The sequence below is a fragment of the Scyliorhinus torazame genome, chromosome 1 (genome assembly GCF_047496885.1).
Source record: "Scyliorhinus torazame isolate Kashiwa2021f chromosome 1, sScyTor2.1, whole genome shotgun sequence".
Lineage (NCBI taxonomy): Eukaryota > Metazoa > Chordata > Chondrichthyes > Carcharhiniformes > Scyliorhinidae > Scyliorhinus > Scyliorhinus torazame.
Genome location: NC_092707.1, coordinates 288,830,085 through 288,857,241, shown reverse-complemented (window position 1 = coordinate 288,857,241; position 27,157 = coordinate 288,830,085). Strand labels below are relative to the sequence as shown.

The 27,157-nt window shown below is 49.2% G+C and overlaps 1 protein-coding gene across 8 annotated transcripts in view; it reads right to left on the bottom strand.

Annotated features, from left to right (window-relative positions):
• Nucleotides 1-27,157, bottom strand: part of wdpcp (WD repeat containing planar cell polarity effector) — a 288,945-nt gene that overhangs the window by 106,618 nt on the left and 155,170 nt on the right. For all 8 annotated transcript variants that reach the window (XM_072507250.1, XM_072507270.1, XM_072507286.1 and 5 more), the window contains one exon: nucleotides 25,424-25,487. In XM_072507250.1, coding sequence (XP_072363351.1) covers nucleotides 25,424-25,487 — 64 coding nt within the window. The remainder of the gene's footprint in view (nucleotides 1-25,423; nucleotides 25,488-27,157) is intronic.

Sequence of the window (27,157 nt, the reverse complement as noted above, 5' to 3'; positions counted from 1 at the left end):
AGGTACTTAGGGAGTTTATGGATCAGATGGGGGGAGTGGACCCATGGAGGTTTGCAAGACCGCAGGCCAGGGAATTTTCTTTTTTCTCCCACGTGCATAAGACTTACTCCCGGATAGATTTCTTTGTTCTGGGCAGGGCGCTCATCCCGAGAGTGGAGGGGACGGAGTATTCGGCCATAGCCGTTTCGGACCATGCCCCGCACTGGGTGGAACTGGAGCTGGGAGAGGAGAGGGACCAACGCCTGCTGTGGCGGCTGGATGTGGGACTGCTGGCCGATGAGGTGGTGTGTGGAAAGGTGAGGGGGTGTATTGAAAGGTACTTGGAGGCCAACGACAATGGGTAGGTGCGAGTGGGGGTGGTATGGGAGGCGTTGAAGGCTGTGATCAGGGGAGAGCGGATCTCCATCAGGGCTCATAGGGGGAAGATAGAGGGAATGGAAAGGGAGAGGTTAGTGGGGGAGATCTTGCGAGTGGACAGGAGAAACGCAGAGGCCCCGGAGGAAAGATTACTTGGGGAAAGGCGACGGCTCCAGACGGAGTTTGACCTGCTGACCACGGGCAAGGCGGAGGCATAGTGGAGGAAGGTGCAAGGGGCGACTTACGAGTACGGGGAAAAGGCTAGTCGGATGCTGGCGCACCAGCTCCGTAAGAGGGCGGCAGCGAGGGAAATAGGGGGAATCAAAGATGGAAGGGGAGCCACGGTTCGAAGTGCAACGAAAATAAATAAGGTATTCAAGGACTTCTATGAAGAGCTGTACAGATCCCAGCCCCTAGGGGGGGGGTGAAGGGGGGATGAGGCGATTCCTGGACCAGCTGGGGTTCCCGAGGGTGGAGGAGCAGGAGGCGGTTGGTTTGGGGGCACCAATTGGGTTGGAGGAGTTGAGTAAGGGTTTGGGGAGCATGCAGGCGGGGAAGGCCCCGGGGCCGGACGGGTTCCCCGTGGAATTCTATAGAAAATATGTGGACCTGCTGGCCCCGCTACTAGTGAGGACCTACAACAAGGTAAGAGAGGAGGGAACCCTGCCCCAGACAATGTCGGAGGCGACAATCTCCTTGACTCTTAAGTGAGACAAGGATCCAAGGCAATGTGGATCGTACAGGTCGATTTCGCTCCTCAATGTGGATACTAAGCTATTGGCGAAGGTACTGGCCACTAGGATTGAGGACTGTGTCCCGGGGGTGATTCACGAGGACCAAACGGGATTCGTAAAGGGCAGGCAGTTAAATACCAATGTGCGGTGGCTCTTAAACGTGATAATGATGACATCGGAGGAGGGAGAGGCGGAGATAGTGGCAAAGCGGAAAAAGCCTTTGACCGATAGAGTGGGAGTACCTCTGGGAGGTATTGCGCAGGTTTGGGTTCGGGGGAGGGTTTATTAGATGGGTTAAGCTCCTTTACAGAGCCCCGGTGGCGAGCGTAGTGTCGAACCGGCAGAGGTCGGAGTGCTTTCGGCTGTACCGAGGGACGAGACAGGGGTGCCCCCTGTCCCCCCTGTTGTTTGCATTGGCGATCGAACCCTTGGCCATATCACTTAGGGAGTCTCAAAAATGGAGGGGGATAGTCCACGGGGGAGAGGAGCATTGGGTATCGCTATATGCGGATGACCTGCTGCTATATGTGGCGGACCCAATGGAGGGGATGGTGGAGGTCATGCAGACTCTGAAGGAGTTTGGAGAGTACTCGTGCTACAAGCTTAATGTAGAGAAGAGTGAGCTTTTTGTATTACAGGCAGGGGACCAAGAAAGAGGGATAGGGGACGTACCGCTGAGGAGGGCGGAGAGGAGTTTTCGGTATCTGATAGCCAGAAGTTGGGGGGCCCTACATAAACTGAATTTGACGAGGGTGGTGGAGCAAATGGAGGAGGATTTTAAAAGATGGGACATGCTCCCGCTCTCGTTGGCGGGTAGGGTGCAGTCGGTCAAAATGGTGGCCCTTCCGAGGTTTTTGTTCGTGTTTCAGTGCCTCCCCATCGTGATCACCAAGGGCTTTTTCAAGAGAGTAGGTAGGAGTATTATGGGGTATGTGTGGGCAAATAAGACCCTGAGGGTTAGGAGAGGGTTCTTGGAATGCAACAGGGACCGAGGAGGGTTGGCTTTGCCAAACCTAGAGAGTCACTACTGGGCAGCAAACGTGGCGATGATCCGCAAGTGGGTCATGGAGGGAGAGGGGGCGGCATGGAAGAGGATGGAGGTGGCGTCCTGTAAAGGAACGAGCCTGGGGGCGTTGGTAACGGCACCGCTGCCGCTCTCGCCGACAAAATAGACCACAAGCCCGGTGGTGGCGGCAACACTAAGGATCTGGGTCCAGTGGAGAAGACACAGGGGTGCAATGGGAGCATCGGTGTGGTCCCCGATCAGGGGTAACCACCGGTTTGTCCCGGGGAAGATGGACGGGGGGTGCCAAGGCTGGCATCGGGCGGGGATAAGAAGAATGGGGGACCTGTTCATTGACGTGACATTTGCGAGCCTAGGGGCACTGGAGGAGAAATTTGAGTTACCCCCGGGAAATGCATTTAGATATATGCAGATGAGGGCTTTTGTGAGGCGACAGGCGAGGGAATTTCCGTTGCTCCCGGCACAAGAAGTTCAAGATACGGTGATCTCAGGGGCATGGGTCGGGTAGGGCAAGGTGTCGGAAATATACCAAGAGATGAAAGAAGAGGGGGAAGTGCTAGTAGAAGAATTGAAAGGTAAATGGGAGGAGGAGCTGGGGGAGGAGATTGAGGAAGGGCTATGGGCGGATGCCCTGGGTAGGGTTAATACCTCCTCCTCGTGTGCCAGGCTCAGTCTGATACAATTTAAGGTGGTTCACAGAGCGCATTTGACGAGGGCGAGGCTGAGTAGGTTCTTTGGGGTAGAGGATAGATGTGAAAGATGTTCAGGGAGCCCGGCGAACCATGTCCATATGTTTTGGTCATGCCCGGCATTGGAGGGGTTCTGGAGAGGTGTGGCGGGAGTAATATCCCAGGTGGTGAAAGTCCGGGTCAAGCCAAGCTGGGGACTAGCAATATTTGGAGTAGTGGATGAGCCGGGAGTGCAGGAGGCGAAAGAGGCCGGATTTCTGGCCGTTGCGTCCCTAGTAGCCCGGCGAAGGGTCTTGCTATTGTGGAAGGAGGCAAAGCCCCCTAGCCTGGAGGCCTGGATTAGTGACATGGCGGGGTCCATAAAATTGGAGAGAATTAAGTTTGCTTTGAGAGGGTCTGCACAGCGGTTTTACAGGCGGTGGCAACCGTTCCTAGAATATCTCGGGGAGCGTTAGAAGAAGGTCGATCAGTAGCAGCAGCAACCCGGGGGCGGGGGGGGAACGAGAGATTGTTTGAGGGGATGGACGAGCGGGAAATAGCATGGAGGGTGGGGGGGAACGGTATGTGCGGCCAAGAGCCAGTGTATAAAGCTATGTAAATATACCATCTTGCCATGTATATATCTTGCTCAGGGAGATTTTGCGTTATTTTGTTACGGGGGGGCGGGGGTGGTTACTGTTTGTAAGGGGAAAAATTGTGTTGTTAAAAAACATTAATAAAAAAATATTTTTAAAAAAATATATATATAGCCCCCCGTTCAAGTACGATGTTTTTTTTAATAAACATTTTATTGAGGTATTTTTTGTATAGTAACAACAACAAAATAAACAATATACATGAAACCACAAACATAGTGCAAAAGCCATTTACCTCTCGTACAGGTTCCACCCTTATTGACCCCCTATTCTAATTTAAACTCCCCCCCCCACCCCCACCTCCCGTCTGTTGACGATTAATTTCCCGCAAAGAAGTCGACGAACGGTTGCCACCTCCAGGTGAACCCTAACATTGACCCTCTTAAGGCGAACTTGGTTTTCTCCAAACAGAGAAAGATAGCCATGTCCGATAGCCAGGTCTCCGACTTCAGGGGCTTTGAGTCCCTCCATGCTAATAGTATCCGTCTCCGGGCTACCAGGGAAGCAAAGGCCAGAACGTCTGCCCCTTTCTCCTCCTGGATTCCCAGGTCTTCTGACACCCCGAAAATCGCCACCTCTGGACTCAAGTCACCCTTGTTTTTAACACCATGGACATGATGTCTGCAAACCCCTGCCAAAATCCCCTAAGCTTTGGACATGTCCAAAACATGTGGACATGGTTCGCTGGTCCTCCTGCACATTTTGCACACCTGTTTTCCACTCCAAAGAATCTGCTCATCCGGGCCACTGTCATGTGAGCCCGGTGAACAACCTTAAATTGTATTAGGCTGAGCCTGGCACATGTTGCAGACGCGTTGACTCGACTCAACGCATCCGCCCATAGACCATCCTCTATCTCACCTCCCAGCTCCTCCTCTCACTTGCGCTTCAGCTCCTCGGTCTGCGTCTCCTCCGACCCCATAAGCGCCTTATAAATGTCCGAGACGCTCCCTTCTCCTACCCACCCTCTGGAAATTACCCTGTCCTGAATCCCCCTTAGCGGTAGGAGCGGGAAGGTTGACACCTGTTTACGAAGGAAGTCCCGCACCAGCAGATACCTGAATTCATCACCCCTCGCCAACCCAAACTTTTCCGGCAACGCCCTCATACTCGGAAAGCTCCCCTCTATGAACATATCCCCCATCCTCTCAATCCCCGCTCTCCGCCATAACCGGAACCCTCCGTCCATACTCCTCGGGGCAAACCGGAGATTATCACAGATTGGGGCCCAGACCGATGCTCCTACTGCTCCCACATTCCACCTCCACTGGCCCCTCAGGGCCGCCACCACCACTGGACTGGTGGAGTACCGTGCCGTGGGAACGGCAGAGGCGCAGTTACCAACGCCCGCAAACTGGTGCCCTTACATGAAGCCGCCTCCATACGCACCAATGCCGACCCCTCCCCCACCACCCACTTCCTGATCATGGCTATATTAGCCTCCCAGTAATAGTTGCTAAAATGTGGCAGCGCCAGCCCGCCCTCTCCCCGACTCCGCTCAAGCATTACCTTCCTTACCCGCGGGGTCTTGCCCACCCAGACGAAGCCAGTGATCACTCTGTTGACCCGCTTAAAAAAGGACCGCAGAATAAAGATGGTGAGACACTGAAATACAAATAGGAATGTCGGGAGGACCGTCATCCTCACCGTTTGCACCCTCCTAGCCAGAGACAACGGAAGCGCGTCCCATCTCCGAAAACCGTCCTTCATTTGGTCCACCAGCCGGGCCAGATTTAATTTATGCAGCCGGTCCCATTCCCACGCCACTTGGATGCCTAGGTACCTAAAGCTTCCCTCTACTAACCTAAATGGCAGCTCTCCCAGTCGCCTCTCCTGTCCCCTCGCCTGGACCACAAACATCTCACTCTTTCCCGTATTAAGCTTATACCCTGAAAATCGGCCAAATTCCCCTAGAGTCCTCATGATTTCTTCCATTTCCTCTATTGGGTCCAAAACGTACAGAAGCAGGTCTTCCGCATAGAGCAAAACCCTGTGCTCCACCCCCCCTCGGACCAGTCCTCTCCAGCCCCTTGAGGCTCTCAGAGCAATTGCCAACGGCTCTATAGTGGGGAGAGGGGGCATCCCTGTATCGTCCCCCGGTGCAGTCTAAAATAGTCCAATGTTGTCCTATTCATTCACACACTTGCCACAGGAGCCTGATACAGTAACCTGTCCCAGTGAATAAAGCCCCGCCCGAATCTGAACCGTCCCAGTATCTCCCACAGATAGTCCCATTCTACCCGATCAAAAGCCTTTTCTTCATCCATTGCGATCACTACCTCCACCGCCCTACCTTCCGGGAGCATCATGATCAAATTTAACAGCCTTCTTACATTGGCCACCAACTGCCTGCCCTTAACAAACCCCGTCTGGTCCTCCACAATAACGTCCGGAACACAATCCTCGATCCTGGAGGACAAGATTTTGGCCAGCAACTTGACATCTACATTCAACAGGGGGTTCGGCCTGTAGGACCCACACAGCTCCGGGTTCTTGTCCCGCTTAAGAATCAGCGAAATTGTTGCCTGTGACATCGACGGGGGCAACACCCCTCTTTCCTTTGCCTCATTGAACATCCTCAACAATACCAGCCCCAATATCCCCGAGAACGTTTTATAAAACTCCACTGGATACCCGTTCGGACCCGGGGCCTTACCCGCCTGCATAGCCTTCAAGCCCTCCACTATCTCTTCCAGCCTGATTGGAGCCCCCAGCCCTTCTACCCGCTCCCCGTCCACCTTTGGGAAATTCAGCCCCTCCAAGAAGTGCCTCGTCCCCTCCGGCCCCGTAGGGGGTTCCGACCTGTACAGCCTGCTGTAGAAATCCCTAAACGCCTTATTCACCCCTACTGAATCACCAACCAGGTTCCCATCTCCGTCCTTTACTTTCCCTATCTCCCTGGCTGCCTCCCTCTTCCTAAGCTGGCGTGCAAACATTCTGCTGGCCTTTTCTCCATGTTCATAGATCGCCCTCTCGCCTTTCTCAGCTGCTCCACCGCCCTCCCCGTGGTCAGCAAGATAAACTCCGCCTGTAACCTCCGTCGTTCCCTTAAAAGCCCTGCCTCTGGGGTCTCCGCATACCACCTATCAATCTATAGTATCTCCTTTACCAGTCGGTCCGTCTCTGCCCTGTCCACCTTCTCCCTATGGGCCCGGATCAAGATCAGCTCCCCCCTGACCACCGTCTTCAGTGCTTCCCACACCACCGCTGCTGACATTTCCCCCGTGTCATTGACCTGCAGGTAGCTCTGAATACATTTCCTCAGCCACTCGCACACCCCCTTCATCCGCCAAAAGTCCCACATCCAACCTCCAGTGCGGGCACTGGTTACTGTATTTACTAACCTGCAGGTCAACCCAGTGCGGAGCATGGTCTGAGATTGTGATCGCTGAGTACCCTGTGTCCACCACCCCTGTCAGTAAAGCCCTGCTCAGAATAAAGTAATCGATCCGGGAGTACACTTTATGCACGTGTGAGTAGAAGGAGAACTCCTTCACCCTTGGCTGCCCAAATCTCCATTTACTAATACTACCTGCACCTCCTCCAGATTCCCACTGACCATAATGTACTGACCTCCCACGTCAGAGACTATTCTACCCGCCTCAAACATCACCCGCTTATTGATCAGGATAGCGACCCCTCTAGTCTTTGAATCTAGTCCAGCGTGAAAGACCTGATTGACCCAGCCTTTCCTCAGTCTAACCTGGTCCGTTACTCTATGGTGCGTCTCCTGAAACATTACCACATCCACCTTCAATCCCCTAAGATGCGCAAACACACATGCCCTTTTGACCGGCCCATTTAACTCTCAAACATTCCAGGTGATCAGCCTAGTTGGGGGGCTCATTGCGTGCGCGCGCGCGCCCCCCCCCCCCACTTCGCCGATCACCCATCCTCTTTTTTAGGCCTGTCTCCAGCCCGTGCTCCGCGCCTCCAACGGTCCATCCCCAGGCAGCCCCCGCCCCCAACCTCCTCTCTGTCCCTCAGCACAAGTCCCTCCCTCGCCAGCAGAACATTTACCCCCCTCCCCCTACCCAGTAACAACACCCTGTAACCCAACCTCTTTACTAAACCAAACATATGCACACCCCCCCCACTGCGCTTCCGAGAGCTAGCTCGCCCAGCTAGCTTGGTGGCCCCCATCCCCGGCACCAGATAGTCTCCCACCTATTGTTCCCCCCCCGCTCATACAAACAAACTCCAACATCAAACAATCCCCACACAATTGCCCAACAGAAAAACACCAAGATCAAAACAAGCACACCTCCATCCCCCAACAGTGCAAACGAAAACCTTAACTCACTCAACTCTACCGCTGGTTCCAAATCAATGCAAACGGCATCACAAACATCTTCCATGAAACGCAAAATGAGAAACATTTTACAAAAACAGAGAAACAAAAAGAAAAAACAAAAACATGAACGTTGCACCCAAGTTCAAAAGTTCTCAATCCATTGCCAGCCCTTTCTTTTTCGCAAAGTCCAACGCGTCCTCAGGCGACTCGAAGTAGAAGTGCTGATCCTCATGCGTGACCCAGAGACGGGCTGGGCATAATAGTCCAAACTTCACCTTTTTCTTAAAAAGGATCGACCTGATCTGGTTGAAGCCTGCTCTCCTCCTGGCCACCTCTACACTCAGGTCCTGGTAAACCCACAAGATGCTATTGTCCCTTTTACAGCTCTGTGTCTGCTTGGCCCACTGTAGAATGCGCTCCCCGTAGAACCTGTGGAATCTCACCACCATTGCCATTGGGAGGGCGGGGGGGGGGGGTCTCCCATTCGCGGCTTCCTCGCGAGTGCTCTGTGAGCCCTATCCACCTCCAAGGGCTGGGAGAATGCCCCACCCCCAGCAGCTTCACAAACATGCCTGCGATGTATGCCCCAGCGTCCGTTCCTTCGGACTCCTGCGGGAACCCGACGATTCTTAGGTTCTGCCGGCAGGACCTATTTTCTAGGTCCTCCACCTTCTCCAGGAGCTTCTTCTGCTGGTCCCTCAGCATCCCCACCTCCAGCTCCACCACAGTCTGATGTTCCTCCTGCTCAGCTAGTGCATTCTTCACCTTCTGGATCGCCCGATCCTGGGAGTCCAATCTATGCTCCAACCGCTCAATCGACTCTTTTATCGGGTCCAAGCAGTCCCGTTTCTGCGTAGTAAAGCCTTCCTGAGTGACATGCCTCGGCTGCTCCATAGACTGCTGGGTCGACAAGCCAGAGGTCCGAACCTCCGCCATGCTGTCTTCTGCTGCAGCTACCTTTTCTATCTTTTTGTTTCTGCCCTTACGAACACTTCTCGTCCTTCTCTCCATGCACCGAAGTGGGAATTCAGTAAACAATTGCCACTAACATCCGTTTCACAATTCAAGTCCGGTAGAAAAACGGGAGAAAGGTCAAGTCCGACCAGAGCGGGAGCCACCAAATGTGCGACTTACTCCTTCATAGCCGCCACAGAAGTCCCACAGTACAATATTTGAATGGGTTTTTCTACTTTGCGGGGATTTTATCTGTATTCATTTGTTTTTCACTCTGGGTGGTAACAGGCCTGCGAGCTGAAGAATTAGCAAATGGGAGCAGTGGCGGGGGGGGGGGGTTGACTGGAGCTCATTATAATAGTTCTGTTTTAGATAATGAGCAGAGTGTTTTTGTTTTGTTTGGGGTTAGGTTTAATAGCAGTAGGTTTTACTTGTTTATGTTCGCCTCTCTATTTTCTGTATGCGTGTTTGAGGGCACGGACGTTGGGGGGAGGGAAGTAGGGGTAGTTTGTTGATGGTGACTGCAGATTTTCCTTTGTTTAATCTTGTTAGTGAGTTTGGTGGCCATCTTGGGTGGGCCAAGTTGCTGTATTTTCTATGTAACAGTTGGATAATGCCTCTTGGTGGATATGGCTTACTCCAGTCCGAGGGGGTGTGGGAGCTCTCCAAATCGTTTGGTCACCGGGAATGTCAGGAGGGTTGAATGGCCCAGTGAAAAGGTTGAGGGCATTTGCTCACAATGCCAACATGGTGTTTCTGCAAGAGACTCACTTGTGGGTCAGAGACCAGACAAGGTTGCAGAAGGGGTGGTGGGACAAGTTATTCATTTGGGCTTTGATGGTAGGGTCTTTTCTTTTTTCTCCCATGTGCACCAGTTATACTTGCATATCGACTTTTTTGTGGTGGATACATCTCTCCTTTTTGTAGAGGTGGTGGGATTGTGATTTCAGACTATGTCCCACATTTTTTGATTTGGCACTAGAGTCAGACCCTTCCCAGCATCCGCCATGAAGATTTGAAACGGCATTATTAGCGGACAAGAGATTTTGTGAAGGCATGTCCATCACCATTGGGGAATATACTAAGTTTAATTAAAGTGAGTCTTTCTCACCTTCTACGCCGTGGGAATCCCTTTAGGTGGTTATCAAGAGGTGATCATTTCTTACAGTGCACATGGTAAAGACAACGAAGGTGGAGCGTCAGAGGTTGGCGGAATCCATTCTTGAGGTGGACCGCCAATAGTCACTTGCCTCAACCCTGCAGTTGTTGTCAAGCAGGAAATAGCTGCAGACACAATTTGAATTATCAATGGATAAGGTGGTGGGCCAGCTGTGACACTAGAGGGGTGTATTTTATGAACCCGGGAAGAAGGCCAATCGCCTCTTAACTCACCAGTTGAGATGGAAGGCGGCTTCCCGGGAGATTGTACATGCAGATTGCTCGGGTGGCAGCCTGGTTTCCGGCCAGCCTCAGGTCAATGCAGCTTTTGAAACATTTTATCGGTATCTCTACAGGTCAGAGCCCCAACAGAGAGTTCATTCATGATTTGATTTTTGGATGGATTATCCGTTCCAGCTGTGGAGGGGAGAGGCGTTAAGAGTTGGAATCCCCTTTGGGCCCCAGAGAAAATTATGAAATGCATTGAGTTGATGCAGACTGGTAAAGCTCCTGGCCCTGATGGTTTGCCCATTGAGTTTTAGAAGATGTTTGCGGAGGAATCGGTACCACTAATTATAGATATGTTTATCAACTTCTTATCCCAGGGTTCTTGCCCTTTACACTGACAAAGATCCAACAGAGTGTGGGTCGTACGGACTTATTTCACTTTTAAATGTGGATGCTAAGTTACTTGCTAAAGTGTTGGTATTGCGGTTAGAACCCCGCCTCCCAGACTTGATCTCGGAGGACCAGACAGGCTACGTCAAGGGTCGGCAAATATACATAGTCTGTTGAATGTTGCCCTCTCCCCCTCTTCAGTACCCGAACCAGTGGGGATTGTTTCCCTAGACGCTGAAAAGGCATTTGATAAGAGTTGAGTGGGAAGTTTGGACTTGGACAAAAGTTTATATTCTGGATTTGTTATTGTAGAGGGCCACACTGCTAGTGTTCGCACAAATGCTTTGAATTCTGGCTACTTTTTGCTGAATGGGGGCACAAGGCAGAGATTTCAAAATATTTTACTGAGCTTTTTACATTTTCTATCACAAATTAACAAAGCCAAACAAAACCAACACATATCAACAAAATAAGAAGTTTCAACTGACGACTGTAACAATAGCACTCCTAAACAAATATACTTCTCCTGAAGACTTCACATTGCCAGACTTGGCCAAAACACATATTTACAGTGGTTTATGTACAGCGGTTCAGGCATTAATTTGCCAGCTAACAGTTTCTTGCAGTTTTCCTCCTTTCTCCCTGTCACCCATGTTCCTCTTGGTTGCGTTCGTCCCCCCATTCGTTCTCTTCCGTGTCACCTACCGCCTCCCTACTTTATTGGTTGTTGGCTACGAGCAGGTCTTGAAACAAGTTGGTGAACAGCTTAAGACTAAGGCATAGGAACATAATTAGGCCATTCAGCCCATCGTGTCTGCTCTGCCATTCAATTATCGCTGATATGTTTCTCATCGCCATTCTCCTGCCTTCTCCCTATAACCCCTAATCCCCCTATTAATCAAGAACCTAACAACTATCTCTGTCTTAAAGACACTCAGTGATTTGGCCTCCATAACATTCTGCAGCCCTCATCCTTCTAAACTCCAACGAGTACAGACCCAGAGTCCTCAATTGCTCCTCACATGACAAGCTCTTCATTCCAGAGATCATTCTTGTGAACCTCCTATGGACCTATTCCAAGGCCAGCACATCCTTCCTTAGATACGGGGCACAAAACTGCTCACAATGCTCCAAATAGAGTCTAACCAGAGCTTTATACAGCCTCAGAAATACATCTCTGCTCTCGTATTCTAGTTCTCTTGCCATGAATGCTAATTTTACATTTGCCTTCCTAACTGCTGACTGAAACTGCACGTTAACCTTAAGAGAGTCCTGAACTAGAACTCCTAAGTCCCTCCGTGCTTCTGATATCCTAAGCCTTTTCTCATTTAGAAAATAGTCTATGCCTCCATTCTTCTACCAAAGTGCATAAGCTCACACTTTTTCACATTGTATTCCATCTGTCACTTCTTTGCACACTTTCCTAGCCTGTCCAAGTCCTTCTGCACCACCCGTTTCCTCAATACTATCTGTCCCTCTGCATTTCTTTGTATCATCTGCAAACTTAGCAACAATGTCTTCACAGTTCCTTCTTCCAGATCAGTAATGTATATTGTGAAAAGTTGTGGTCCCAATACCGACCCATGAGGAACACCACTAGTCACCAGCTACCATCCTGAAAAAGACCCCTTTTATCCTCACTCTCTGCCTTCTGCCAGTCAGCTAATCCTCTAACCATGCCAGTATCACACCCTTAACATCATAGGCTCTTAATGTATTTAACAGCCTCCTATATGACACCTTCTGGAAATCTAAATACATCACGTCCACTGGTCCTCCTTTGTCTAACTTCCTTGTTACCTCCTCAAAGAATTCTAACAGATTTGTCAGACATGACCTCCCTTTGACGAAGCCGTGCTGACTCAGTCCTATTTTATCATGCACTTCCAAGTACTCCGCAATGTCAACTTTAATAGTATACTCCAAAATCTTACCAATGACCAAAGTCAGACTAACCGGCCTATAATTTCTGGTCTTCTGCCTCCCTCCCTTCTTAAACAGTGTGAGTTATATTAGCCATTTTCCTGTCCTCTGGGACCCTCCCTGCCTCCAGTGACTCCTGAAAGATCACCGCCAATGCCTCCACAATCTCCTCAGCTATCTCCTTTGGAACTCTGGGGTGTAATCCATCTGGTCCAGGTCATTTATGCACCTTCAGATCTTTCAGTTTCCCCAGAACATTCTCCTTAGTGATGGCCACTGCATTAACCTATGTCCCCTGATTCTCCTGAAGTTTTGGTATCCCACTGGTGTCTTCCACTGTGAAGACTGATGCAAAATAACTATTCAGTTCCTTGCCAATTCTTTGTTTCCTATTACTACTTCTCCAGCCTAATTTTCCAGTGGTCCACTGTCTATTCTTGCCTCTCTCTTACCTTTTATAAATTGAAAAAAAACTCTTGCTATCTTCTTCTATATAACTAACTAGTTTGCACTTCCGGTGGCGGCCATGGAGTGAGAAGTTGCTTATTTAGTACTTCCCGCTCGTGGTGGACTTTTGGGACCTTTTCCCCCGATTTGTGGGGGAATTGACCGGTAGAATTGGAGACTGGTGAAGCAGAGAAAAGGTACCCCCCATCAGTTTATGGAGTCGTGGACCAGAAGTGGTCCGCAAAGAAGAGATTGTTGGGCAAAAAAGAGAGTGGAGTCTGCAGCACAGGAAAACATGGCGGAGGCTCAGGAGTAGGGATTGCCGGCCCAGTGGTAACAAAGCAGCTGGTGAAATTCCGCCAGGAGAGTTTTGCCAAGCAAAGACAGGAGTACCTGGACCCGATTAAGACGGGGAGTGATCGGGTGGAGCAAAGGTTGGAATCCCAGGGACTGCCGATCCAGAAGGTGGAAGAGCAGGTGGCTGAGCACGAGGACCAGCAAACCGCGATGGCAATGGAGATGGATCTGATGAGGGACCATCAGAAAAGACTGCAGGAGAAGGTGGAGGATTTAGAGAACAGGTCACAAAGAACAAAGAACAATACAGCACAGAAACAGGCCCTTCGGCCCTCCAAGCCTGTACCGGTCATGATACCAACTTTTGCCAAAACCCTCAGCACTTTCTTGTGCCGTACCCCTCTATACCCATCCTATCCACGTGTTTGTCAAGATGCCTTTTGAACGCCGTTAATGTATCTGCTTTCACAACCTCCCCTGGCAACGCGTTCCAGGCACTCACCATCCTCTGCGTAAAAATACTGCCTCGCACATCTCCTCTAAACTTTGCCCCATGGACCTTAAACCTATGCCCCCTGGTGACTGACCCTTCCACATTGGGAAAGAGTGCCTGCCCATCCACTCTATTCATGCCCCTCATAATCTTGTGGACCTAATCTTGAGTATCTAGTAAAGCTGGTACATCCCAAAATGTTCATTAGTATTGGATCAACATGACTTAGTCAGAGCTTCTGGTCAGGAACATAGGCATGTAGGAACAAGAGAAGGCCAATCAGCCCCAAAATTTCATTTTTCCGTTCAATCATATCACAGCTAATCTTTATGTTAACTCTATCTACCTGCCTTGGAGGAAAGGAGAAATTGTTGCTTGTAGCAACAATTGCTTGAAGTTAACTGTCCAGTTGAGTTTAGGTCAGCCCAATCCAACCAGTTCTCGAATGCCCTTCAAAAAAGAGAATCTACCCTCTTACCCACATGTGACACAATTTCCGAGATTCAAAATCCCAAAATAGGAGTCAAGTACTCAAAAGGCACAAGAAGCAAATGCACCATCAAGTGTCTGGTCACCATATGACTAAACATACATCCTATCTAAAACTGTTTGCATGCACTGAGTTTCTCAGTGGTCTCAAGTTTCTCACGCAGGCAGAATTTGAGGATCATTGGCCTCCCGGAGGACATCGAGGGATCGGATGCAGGGGCATACGTGGCACGTATGTTTGAGAAGCCGCTTGGCGAAGGTGCATTTGATCGACCCTTGGTAGTGGACAAGGCGCATAGAGCGCTTGCGAGGAGGCCGCAGGTGAATGAGCCGCCGAGGGTGATGGTGGTGCAAATGCACCGGTTCTTGGATAAGGAACAGATCTTGAGGTGGGCCAAGCAGACGAGGAGCTGCAAATGGGAAGACAACGAGCTGCGCATTTACCAGGACCTGGGTGCAAAACTGGCCAAAAGAAGAGCGAGCTTTAACAAGGTTAAACCGGCCCTCTTCAAGAAGGGGGTGAAGTTCGGTATGTTGTACCCAGCTTTTTTGTGGGTCACTTACAAGGGGCCAAGAACTTTATGTCTGATCGCCGGATGAGGCAATGAACTTTGTCAAGGACAGGAGACTGGCAGGTGATTGAGGACATTGAACTTGAGGGCGAGTAATTCTCTGCCTGTGCTGTTAAATTTATTTTCTTTTTGAGCTGTGTATGCACTGTTTTTGTACCAATCTTTTGGGCAGTTGCTCTGTTTTGTGTGTGGGTTAACTTTTTTCTTGTGGGGTGACGGTGGGTGGTATTTTGTTCTTTGTGTTTGTTGGGGAGTGTGATGTTTTGCAAATGTATGTTCGAGCCGGGGGGGGGGGGGGGGAAACAATAGGGGGTAGGATGCTTGGCGCCATGGGCAGGGGCTACCAGGCTAGCTGAGCGGGCTAGCCCATGGAAGCGCAGTGGGGGGCGAGCAGGTGACTAGTTTGATATGGGGGTTTGGGATTGTTGTTTTGTTAGTGGGGGTGGAATTGTTCTGCTGACAGGGGAGGGACTGGCGTTGGGAGACAAATTGGAGATCAAGGATAGTGGGCGGGCCTGAGGCGGCACGGGACGCGAGCTGGAGGCTGGCCTAAGAAGGGTGATGTTTGAACGGGGGGGGGGCGGGGGGGTCCCGACCAGGCTGATCACATGGAACGTGAGAGGGTTGAATGGGCCAGTCAAGAGGGCTCGCATGTTCGTGCATTTGAGGAGGTTGAAGGCAGACGTGGCAATGCTACAAGAGACACACCTGAGGATAGTCGATCAGACTAGACTGAGGAAGGGGTGGGTCGGGCAGGTATTTCACTTGGGGCTAGACTCTAAAACTAGGGAGGTTGTGATTCTGATCAATAAGCGGGTGTCATTTGAGGTAGGGAATATAGTGGCGGACTCAGGGGGTAGGTATATCTTGGTGAGTGGGAAGCTGGAGGGGATGCCGATGGTATTAGCGAATATCTACACACCAAATTGGGACGACGTGGAGTTTATGAGGCGGGTGTTAGGGAAGATCCCGGACCTGGACTCGCATAAGCTGATCATGTGGGGGGGGGGGGGGAGAACTTCAATACGGTTGTAGATCTGAGGTTGGATCGGTCGAATTCAAGGACAGGGAGGTGCCAGCCGCGGCGAAATAACTAAAGAGATTTATGGAACAGATTGGGGGGGGGGGGTGGGGGGGTGGACCCGTGGAGGTTTGGACGACCAAGAGCGAAAGAGTTTTTTTTTTCCCCCCACGTGCACAAAAAGTGTACTCCCAGATTGATTTTTTCATTTTAAACAGGGCTCTACTGGCGGGGGTGGTGGATACCAAGTATTCGGCGATTGTTGTGTTGGATTATGCCCCACACTGGTGGATCTATGGGTGAGCAAGGAGGGGGGTTAGCGCCCACAATGGAGATTGGATGTAAGATTGTTAGCAGATGAGGGGGTGTGCGGGCGGGTGAGGGAGGCCATCCAGAATTATTTGGTGATAAATGATACGGGGGAAGTTTCGGCAGCAACGGTATGGGAAGTGCTGAAAGCAGTGAATAGGGGGAGCTAATTTCGATATGGGCTCATAGGGAGAAGATGGAGCGAGTAGAGATGGATAGGCTGGTGAGGGAAATACTCCAGGTGGACAGAAGGTATTCGGAAGCCCCGGAGGCGGGGTTGTTGAAGGAGCGGCAGAAGCGGCAGATGGAGTTTGATCTGCTATCCACAGGAAAGGCGGTGGGACAGTTGAGGAAGGCGAGGGGGGGGTGTATATGAGGATGGTGAGAAGGTCAGTGGGATGCTAGCACACCAGCTAAGGAAGAGGGAGGCGGCCAGGGAGATAGGAAGAGTGAAGGACAGAGGGGGGAAACACTGTATTGGACCCAGCAGGGGGTGAATGGGGTGTTAAAGGAGTTTTACAATCGGCTATATGAGTAGGAACCCCCAGCTGGGATTGAGGGGATGAGGCAGTTTTTGGAAGGGTTGGAATTTCCAAAGATGGAGGAAGGATTGGTAGAGGGGTTGGGAGCCCCGATCGGGATTGTAGAAGTAGTAGAGGGATTGCAGGTCATGCAGTCGGGCAAGGCCCCGGGACCGGACAGCTACCCTGTGGAATTCCACAAGAAGTTCTCTGGAATGCTAGGCCCGCTGTGAGTGAGGGCATTTAATGAGGCTAGGGAGCGAGGTGTCCTTCCCCCAACAATGTCTATATCATTGATCCTGAAGCGGGAGAAGGACCCAGAGCAATGTGGGTCATACAGACCAATCTCCCGACTGAATGTGGATGCCAAATTGATGGCCACAATTTTATTTTTGTTCTTATAAATTTAGTGTACCCAATTTATTTTTTCCAATTTAGCGTGGCCAATCCACCTAGCCTGCACATCTTTCGGTTTTGGGGGCGAAACCCACGCAAACACGGAGACAATGTGCAAACTCCACATGGATAGTGACCCAGAGCCGGGATCGAACCTGGGACAGGGTTTCATTATATGCAGACGACCTACTCCTATACATTTCTGACCCGTGGGGGGATTATGCGGATTTTAGGGGAATTTGGCTGGTTCTCGGGTTACAAATTGAACATGGGTAAAAGTGAGGTTTTTGTGATCCAAGCGAGGGGGCAAGATAGAAGACTGGGGGAGTTGCCATTCAGAGTGGTGAGAGGGAGTTTCCGTTATTTGGGAATTCAGGTGGCACGGGGATGGGAGCAGCTGCATAAATTAAATTTGACCCGGCTAGTTGAACAAATGAAGGAGGACTTTCGGAGGTGGGACATGCTCCTGTTGTCACTGCCGGGGAGGGTACAAACCGCAAAAATTACGGTGCTCCCGAGGTTTCGGTTTGTTTTCCAGTGCCTCCCTATTTTCATACCAAAGTCCTTTTTTAAGTTGGCGAATAGGGTGATCTCTAGTTTTGTGTGGGCGGTTAAAACCCCGCGAGTAAAGAAAGTACTGCTGGAGCGAAGCCGGGTTGGAGGTGCTGGCACTGCCAAACTTTAGTAATTACTACTGGGCGGCAAATATAGCCCAGGAAGTGGGTAGTGGGGGCGGAGGGGGGCTCAGTGTGGGAGCGAGTAGAGGCAGCATCATATAAGAGCACAAGTTTGGGGGCATTGGTAACAGCTCCTCTGCCGTTCTCACCGGCCTGGTACTCCACAAGCCCGGTGTAGTGGCGGCCTTGAGAGTCTGGGGGCAGTGGCAGAAGGATTTGGGTGGAGGGAGCGTCGGTGTGGGCTCCAATTTGTGGTAATCACCGGTTTGTACTGAGGAGGCTGGATGGGGGGTTTCGGAGGTGGCAGAGAGCAGGAATTGAGAGGCTGGGGGATCTATTTATTGATGGGAGCTTTCCATGTTTAGAGGATTTGGAGGAGGAGTTTGAATTGCCGGGAGGGAATGGGTTTCGATATCTGCAGATAAGGGATTTTGCGCGAAGGTAGGTTGCGACCTTTCCGCTTCTACCACCAGAAGAAATACAGGACAAGGTAGTTTCTAAAATGGGGGTGGGGGAGGGAAAGGTTTCGGATATCTATAAAGAACTCATGGAGTGGGAGGAAACTCAGATAGGTGAGCTAAAGCATAAATGGGAAGATGAGCTGGGAGGGGAGGTAGAGGCGGGTCTGTGGGAAGATGTTCTGAGCAGAGTCAACACGTCCTCATCATGTGCCAGGATCAGCCTGATACAATTCAAAGTGCTTCACAGGGCACACATGACGGTGGCCCGGATGAGCAAGTTTTTTGGGATAGAGTACAAGTGTGTGAGGTGAGCGGGAGGGGCAGCAAACCATGTCCATATGTTTTGGCCATGCCAGAAGCTTAGGGGATACTGGCAGGGATTTGCAGAGGCCACGTCCACGGTACTAAAAACAAGGGTGGCACCAAGTCTAGAGGTGGCGATTATCGGAGTGTCGGAAGATCAGGGAGTCCAGGGGGCGAGAGAGGCTGACATTTTGGCCTTTTCCTCCTTGGCAGCCCGGATACGGAACTTATTAGCGTGGAGGGACTCGAAGCCCCCAAAATCAGGGGTTTGGGTTAGTGACATGGCTGGGTTTCTCAGACTTGAGAAAATTAAGTTCGCCCCGAAAGAATCAACGTTAGGGTTCGTCCGGAGGTGGCAGCCGTTTATCAACTTCCTCGGAGAAAATTAAACTGTCAGCAGATTCAATAAGAGGGGGCGGGTTAGGGGGGAGTTAGGTTATTTTGTGTTTAGAGTAGGCGGGAACAATGGGAGATGGAGGGATGTGTTCTGCACTGAACTATGTGTACATTTGTATTTGTATTGTTTATGGTTATAAAATCATAAATGCCTTAATAAAATGTTTTTTTTAAACAAGCTAGTTTGCACTCATTTTTCATCTTCTCCTCCTCTTATTGCTTTTTCTAGTTGTCCTCTGCTCACTTTTAAAAGCTTCCTAATCCTCTGGCTTTCCACTAATCCTCTCCATCTTGTATGCTTTTTCTTTTATGCTGTCCTTGACTTCCCTCATCAGCCACGGATGCCTCCCCCTCCCCCTAGTATGTTTCCACCGCCTTAGGATGAATTTCTGTTGTGCCTCCCGAATAACCCCCCAAAGCTCCTGCCGTTGCTGTTTCACTGTCTTCCTTGCTAGGCTCCCCTTCTAATCAACTCTGGCCAGCTCTTCCCTCATGTCTTTGTAGTTACCTTTATTCAATTATAACACCATTACATCTGATTCCAGCTTCTCACTCTCAAACTGCAGGGTAAATTCTGTCATATTATGGTCACTGCCCCCTCAGGGTCCCTTCACCTTAAGTTCCCTAATCAAGTCTGCCTCATTACACATCACCAAATCCAGACTTGCCTGTTCCCTAATGGGCTCTGTCAAAAGCTGCTCCAAAATACTATCCAGATATTCCTCAAATTCCTTTTCCTTTGATCCACTACCAACCTCATTTTCCCAGTCCACTTGCATTGAAGTCCTCCATGATTATTGTAATATTACCTTTCTTGTATCCCTTTTCTATCACCTGATTCATTTTCTGCTCCACACCCCTGACTACTGCTAAGGGACCTGCACATAATTCCAACAGGGTCTTTTTTCCTTTACGATTTCTCAATTCTACCCATACAGGTTCTACGCCTTCTGATCCTATATTGCTTCTTGTTTTCGACTAAATTTCATTCTTACTAACACCCCGCCCCCTCTGTCTATCTGCATGTCCTTTCGATAGGATACATATATATCGTTCTATGTTCTATGTTCTATATCCTTGGATATTTAGATCCCAGCCCTGATACCCTTGCAGCCACGTCTCTGTGAAGCCCACAACATCGTACCGGCCAATGTCAATGTGCGCAAAAGCTCATTTACCTTGTTCCTTATACTGCGCGCATTTAGGTACAACACCCACAGTCATAGAACATAGAACAATACAGCGCAGTACAGGCCCTTCGGCCCACGATGTTGCACCGAAACAAAAGCCATCTAACCTACACTATACCATTATCATCCATATGTTTATCCAATAAACTTTTTAAATGCCCTCAATGTTGGCGAGTTCACTACTGTAGCAGGTAGGGCATTCCACGGCCTCACTACTCTTTGCGTAAAGAACCTACCCCTGACCTCTGTCCTATATCTATTACCCCTCAGTTTAAGGCTATGTCCCCTCGTGCTAGCCATTTCCATCCGCGGGAGAAGGCTCTCACTGTCCACCCTATCTAACCCTCTGATCATTTTGTATGCCTCTATTAAGTCTCCTCTTAACCTTCTTCTCTCTAACGAAAACAACCTCAAGTCCATCAGCCTTTCCTCATAAGATTTTCCCTCCATACCAGGCAACATCCTGGTAAATCTCCTCTGCACCCGTTCCAAAGCCTCCACGTCCTTCCTATAATGCGGTGACCAGAACTGTACGCAATACTCCAAATGCGGCCGTACCAGAGTTCTGTACAGCTGCAACATGACCTCCTGACTCCGGAACTCAATCCCTCTACCAATAAAGGCCAACACTCCATAGGCCTTCTTCACCACCCTATCAACCTGGGTGGCAACTTTCAGGGATCTATGTACATGGACACCTAGATCCCTCTGCTCATCCACACTTCCAAGAACTTTTCCATTAGCCAAATATTCCACATTCCTGTTTTTCCTTCCAAAGTGAATCACCTCACACTTCTCTACATTAAACTCCATTTGCCACCTCTCAGCCCAGCACTGCAGCTTATCTATATCCCTCTGTAACCTGCTACTTCCTTCCACACTATCGACAACACCACCGACTTTAGTATCGTCTGCAAATTTACTCACCCACCCTTCTGCGCCTTCCTCTAGGTCATTGATAAAAATGACAAACAGCAACGGCCCCAGAACAGATCCTTGTGGTACTCCACTTGTGACAGAACTCCATTCTGAACATTTCCCATCAATCACCACCCTCTGTCTTCTTTCAGCTAGCCAATTTCCGATCCACATCTCTAAATCACCCTCAATCCCCACCCTCCGTATTTTCTGCAATAGCCTACCGTGGGGAACCTTATCAAACGCTTTGCTGAAATCCATATACACCACATCAACTGCTCTACCCTCGTCTACCTGTTCAGTCACCTTCTCAAAGAAGTCAATAAGGTTTGTGAGGCATGACCTACCCTTCACAAAGCCATGCTGACTATCCCTGATCATATTATTCCTATCTAGAAGATTATAAATCTTGTCTCTTATAATCCCCTCCAAGACTTTACCCACTACAGACGTGAGGCTCACCGGTCTATAGTTGCCGGGGTTGTCTCTGCTCCCCTTTTTGAACAAAGGGACCACATTTGCTATCCTCCAGTCCTCTGGCACTATTCCTGTATCCAATGATGACATAAAAATCAAAGCCAATGGTCCAGCAATCTCTTCCCTGGCCTCCCAGAGAATCCTAGGATAAATCCCATCAGGTCCCGGGGACTTATCTATTTTCAGCCTGTCCAGAATTGCCAACACCTCTTCCCTACGTACCTCAATGCCATCTAATCTATTTACCTGGAGCTCAGCATTCTCCTCCACAACATTATCTTTTTCCTGAGTGAATACTGACGAAAAATATTCATTTAGTATCTCGCCTATCCCTTCAGACTCTACACACAACTTCCCATCCCTGTCCTTGACTGGTCCTACTCTTTCCCTAGTCATTCGCTTATTCCTGACATACCTATAGAAAGCTTTTGGGTTTTCCTTGATCCTTCCTGCCAAATACTTCTCATGTCCCCTCCTTGCTCGTCTTAGCTCTCTCTTTAGATCCTTCCTCGCTACCTTGTAACTATCCATCGCCCCAACTGAAACTTCACACCTCATCTTCACATAGGCCTCCTTCTTCCTCTTAACAAGAGATTCCACTTCTTTGGTAAACCACGGTTCCCTCGCTCGGCACCTTCCTCCCTGCCTGACCGGTACATACTTATCAAGAACACGCAGTAGCTGATCCTTGAACAAGCTCCTGCATACTTTCAGCATACTACAAGTCCTGCATACTTGTCTCCGTTTTTGTATTTAGATATAACACCCTCAGTCCCTCATACTTGTCCCCATTTTTGCTCTGCCTGAAATTAGATTCCTGCCACCTTCTATACTCTTTGTTCTATTACGTGTTCTGGAAACTTTACTAAACTCTCCTGAGTCCTTGGCCCCTTTAATTAGTTTAAAGTCCTTGTCATTCACCTGCACTTCTACCTTCTGCTTTAACTTTGATTCTCTAATTCTCCCACTATTTAGTTTAAGGCCACATCCTGTGAAAGTCTTCTCCTGATGAATCTTATCTCCTCTAGCCTGAGAAATTCCACTGGGTTGGACAGCCATTCTGCAGCCTTGGATGGTTTCTGCCAATCACTAGCCAAGCAGAAGTCTCCGGTGGGCGATTAAGGAGGCAAAGGCTAGGGCATTAGCACCCCCCCCCCCCCCCTCCCTGTGAAGAGCTCTGGCTGCTCTGATGCCTTGAGTGGGCATGTCTCCACCCTCACTCCCACAACCCTAGACATGACCTCAACGAAGGCCTTCCAGTACCCGACCAGTCTTGGCACGACCAGGACATGCGAGTGTGGTTGGCCGGGCCTCACTGGCACCATTCACATTTGTCCTTCACCTCCGGTAAGGATCCACTTTTTAGTATTCTGGTCAGGTGCACCTTGTGCACCACCTTTAGTCGCATTAGGCTCAGCCCTGCAAATGTGGAGGTGAAGTTTGCTCTGTGCAGTGCTTCGATCCAGAATCCTCCCCCTATCTCCCTGCCTAGGTCTTCCTCCCACTTCTTCGTTGTCTCATCCAGGGGTGAGCGTATTCTTCCAACAGTCATCCATTCATGTCCGAACAGTTCCCTTCCCCTAGGTCACCTGCGTTCAGTAGTCTTTCTAGTAGTGACTGTCCTGGTAATTGGGGGTACGTCGTCATTTCCTTGCGGAAGAAATTTTTTAACCTGTATGTACCTCAGGTCATTCCCTCTCGGGAGCTGAAACTTCTCAGTGATTTCCCCCAGGGTCGCTACTTTACCGTCTGTATCCATGTCCCCAACTGTCAGTGTCCCCTCGTCCTGTCTCCCCTCTTGAATGAGGAGTCCATTGTTGCGGGAGTGAACCTGTGATTATTGCAGATGGGGCCATGGTGGATATTTCGGTTAGCCCGAACTACTGCCTCATTTGATTTCACGTTCGGGCGTGGCCACTACCACTGGGCTTTTCGGAGGAGTGCAGTTGTGGCTAGCTCCATCCCACTCTGCATGCTTGTCGTCGCCCCGTCCTTTCTTTCCAGGCTCTTACTGACCCTGCCATCTTTTCCGCCCCTAGAATTGTTTGCAGGCATTTTCCAGACGCTGTGGTGATCTTGAAGGAGGATGCGTTTTTTCCCCTACCAAATTAGTAGCCTATTTCTGGGCTGTAAGTGCCAAATTCCAACTTCCAGGAAAATAGCCACTTTTCCTGCATCCGCTCAGTACATCCCCGTCATTAGAAGTCCATGAGGCAGGGATGCCCATTGTCTCCGCTCCAGTTTGCTTTGGCAATAGAACCACTTGTTTTAGTGCTGAAATCTTCCAGTAAGTGGAGGGGGATAAGTTGGGGAGGGGTGGAACATCGGGTGTCCTTATACGCAGATGACCTGCTTCTTAATATTACAAACCCAGTAGTATCCACTTTGGATGAGATAATGAAGCTTCTTGGGTGTTTTAGCTCCTTCTCTGGGTATAAGTTGAATTTGGATGAGCAACTATTTCCCGGTTAACCCCTCGGGAAGGGGAGCATATCGGGGGATGTTACCTTTTTGCCATGCCAGATCTAGCTTTCGTATCTGGGAATCCAGGTGATCCACGATTGGGCCTCGCTTCATAAATTGAATTATACTAGCCCGGTTAATTAATGGTGTCAAATCTGACTTACAAAGGCAGGACAACCTTCCCCTGTCCTTGGCTGGCAGGGTTCAGACCATTAAAATGAATGTGTCCCTGAGATTTCTATTTATTTTTCAATGTCTCCCCACTTTTCTCCCCAAGTTCTTACTTGTCAAAGTTAATAAATTAGTGTCCTCAATTATTTGGACGGGTAAGACCCCAAATATCTATCTGTAAGGTGTTCCTCCAGATATGTGCAATCGGGAGGCTGGGCTTTACCCAATTTATTATTTTACTTTTGGGCAGCCCATATTCAGAAGGTAGTGTGGTGGTTCAGTGACCGGGATTCCATATGGGGGCAAATGGAGGAGAGTTCCTGTAAGAGTTCTAGCCTTGGTGCAATAGTAACCACCTTGCTGGCATTCTCTCTGGTAAGATTTTCCTTAAATCTGGTAGTGGTGTCCAACCTGAGAATCTGGAAGCAGTTCAGACAGCATTTTAAACTTAGTTCCATGTCTTTGCTGGCCCCCATTTGCAATAATCACCCTTTTTGCCAGTGGGTTTGGACTTGACATTTAGGTCATGGGAGGGGAAGGATTTGGAGAGATTTGAGGACCAGTTCGTGGAGGGAAGGTTTGCCAGCTTGAAGGAGCTGTCGTAGAAATTTCAGTTCCTTGGTTCCAGTCTGTTCAGATACTTTCAGATTCGTGATTTTTCAAAGGCTTTTCCGTCTTTACCCTTGGCACCACCCTCCTCCCTGCTGAAGGAGTGGAGGACAGATTGAGCATTGTTCTCGGGGGCCGGGTAACCATACTCTTATGTTCTGGTCTTATCTCAAGTTAATAAGCTTTTGGGTCTCTTTTTTCAACACCATTTCAGTGACACCAAATGTTGATTAGGAGCCATGTCCGCTGGTGGCCATTTTGGGGGTGTCAAGGCTCACTGGTGCTCCAGATGAGGATGATGGAGGATGACCTCACCTTTGCCTCGTTAATAGCCCGGAAGCAAGTTCTGCTTGGACGGAGGAACTCTACTCCGCCCAGTGTCTCAGCTTGGTTGCATGACCTCATGTTTTTCTTACATTTGGAGAAGGTGAAGTACGCCATCAGGGGACCGGTAGAAGGGTCCTATCCAAGATGGCAATAATTTCCTTTTTTAAAGAGCTAGTCACCGTCAGTTGTTAAGGGGGTTCGTTTAGTTTTTTTGGGGGGGGGGGGGGGGGTAAGTAAATTTGTGCTTTTGTTTGTTTGTCTTGTTCTTTGATATTGCAACTGGTTTAATTGTTTTAGATTGTTTTGTTTATAATTAAAATTTTTCAAAAACACGTTAACAAAAAAATCAAAAGGATACAGTAAAACTATTGACCATAATGGCTGGGTAGATGCAAGTGTCGTTTGGCTGACACTGATCTGCTTTAAAAAGCACAAATGTTGCCAATAGCACTAGATCTGGAACTAGCAGATGAGACAGAAATTTATAGGTAACAACTCACCATGAAGAGGTCTCGTGAACCTATATCTACAGCCAGCAGAAAAGCCTTTTCAAACCTTTGGTACCTGTTAAAATAGGGCAAATTACTAGAAATGCTAACTAAGCAGAATTTCATCAACTCGAGAGAGAGAGAGAGAGAGAGAGAGATCTCACAAATTAAAATGTCATAACACAGTGAAATACAGGATAGTTTAATATTTAAAATAAATATAACTCGTGTAACCACACTGTGGTTCTCTCAAGATGCCCTTTTGATACAGAAGCAGGAAGATATCCTAGAAGTGCTGGAGGTTGAAGGAATAGATACTAAGCGGTAAAAATGCCAACTTGTATGCCAATCTGGGTGTCTGCAAGTGACTATATCATACAGCTAACACAGAACAATCATGCAGCTATGTTACTTTACAAAGATTTGTGATTTTATGGTATTGGTAGACACAAATATGGCAAGATTTTACTGAATGATGCAGTGTACACTACTGAAGTATGGATATGCAATGAAAATGCTGTTATATACTTTATAGTGCTGAATTTCTGCCACAAGGTAGGAAACAGGAGCTGGGTCTGTTTTCGGGTCGGAAACCTGCTTCTGGTGGGAAACCGACGAAAGGTCAAATTTTCGCAAGGGTGAGCTCTTACCTGTTATAGAGACAGACCTCCTGTCGACTTAGAGGTAGTGGGGACAGAAATGAGATGAGTCAGATGAAGTGTGGAACTCATTTAGATGCCCTATGCAGCTATCACTAAGGATATTGGTTGCCCAGATGAAGAGATCTGTGGTTTTGAGCCAAAACCTTCACCTACACCAGAGGGAGGCAAGATGGCACGGGGAAACAGAAGACTTGCACTCAGGGCAGGGTAGACCCTTGACCATCAATGTCAACATGGATCTAATGTTGGAGGCCTTCCCAGAGTGTGGAAGGAGGAGGCCACCTCATTGTGAAACAACACACTTCTCTATTCAGTATCACCTCCCTGCCTTCAATTTCTCTTCCTCTTTTATCTCCTGCTCTACCCTCGGTGAACCAGGGCCTGAGTCCTCACACTTCACATCTCTTTGGAGCACCATGTTGTGGAATACAGCAGATCACGACAAAGATTGAGATTCTTTAAGGAGGTATTTGAGCGCACCACCTAACCAGTTCAGACATCAGAATTGCATTTCAGAAGCCAGATGGCCTACTCAATGGTTGTCCTGTTGAACAGGTGGCACTTGTTGTATTGCTTATGTGCCTCTGTCTTGGGTTATTGTAGAGGGGACAGTAGCCACCTCCAAGGGATTTCCGTAGTCTCTTAGATTCCATCCATGCACTTTGGAGGGTTGGAGTGAAGATCTGGGGCAGTTTGGTCTGTGCAAATTGAAGGAGTAGCAGCGTACCCATGGAGGAAGTTCTTGTTGTTGTAGACCAGTTTGATGATGAGGGAGTGGAGTCTCACTGGTCAGTTGCCTGATGATTTGATGGCCACATGGGCCTAATCAATGATGCCCTGGACTTGGAAAAACCCAGCAATGGAGGTGCAACACTAAGGCCTCTCATTCTAGATTTCCCCACAAGAGGAAGGATCACACTACATCTACTTTGTCAATACATTTTATCATCTCATATACCTCAATTAGATCGCCTCTCATTCTTCTAAACTCGACAGAGTATAGGCCTAAACTGCTCAATCTTTCTTCATAAGACAAATCTCATTTCTGGAATCAATCTAGTGAACCTCCGCTAAACTGCCTCCA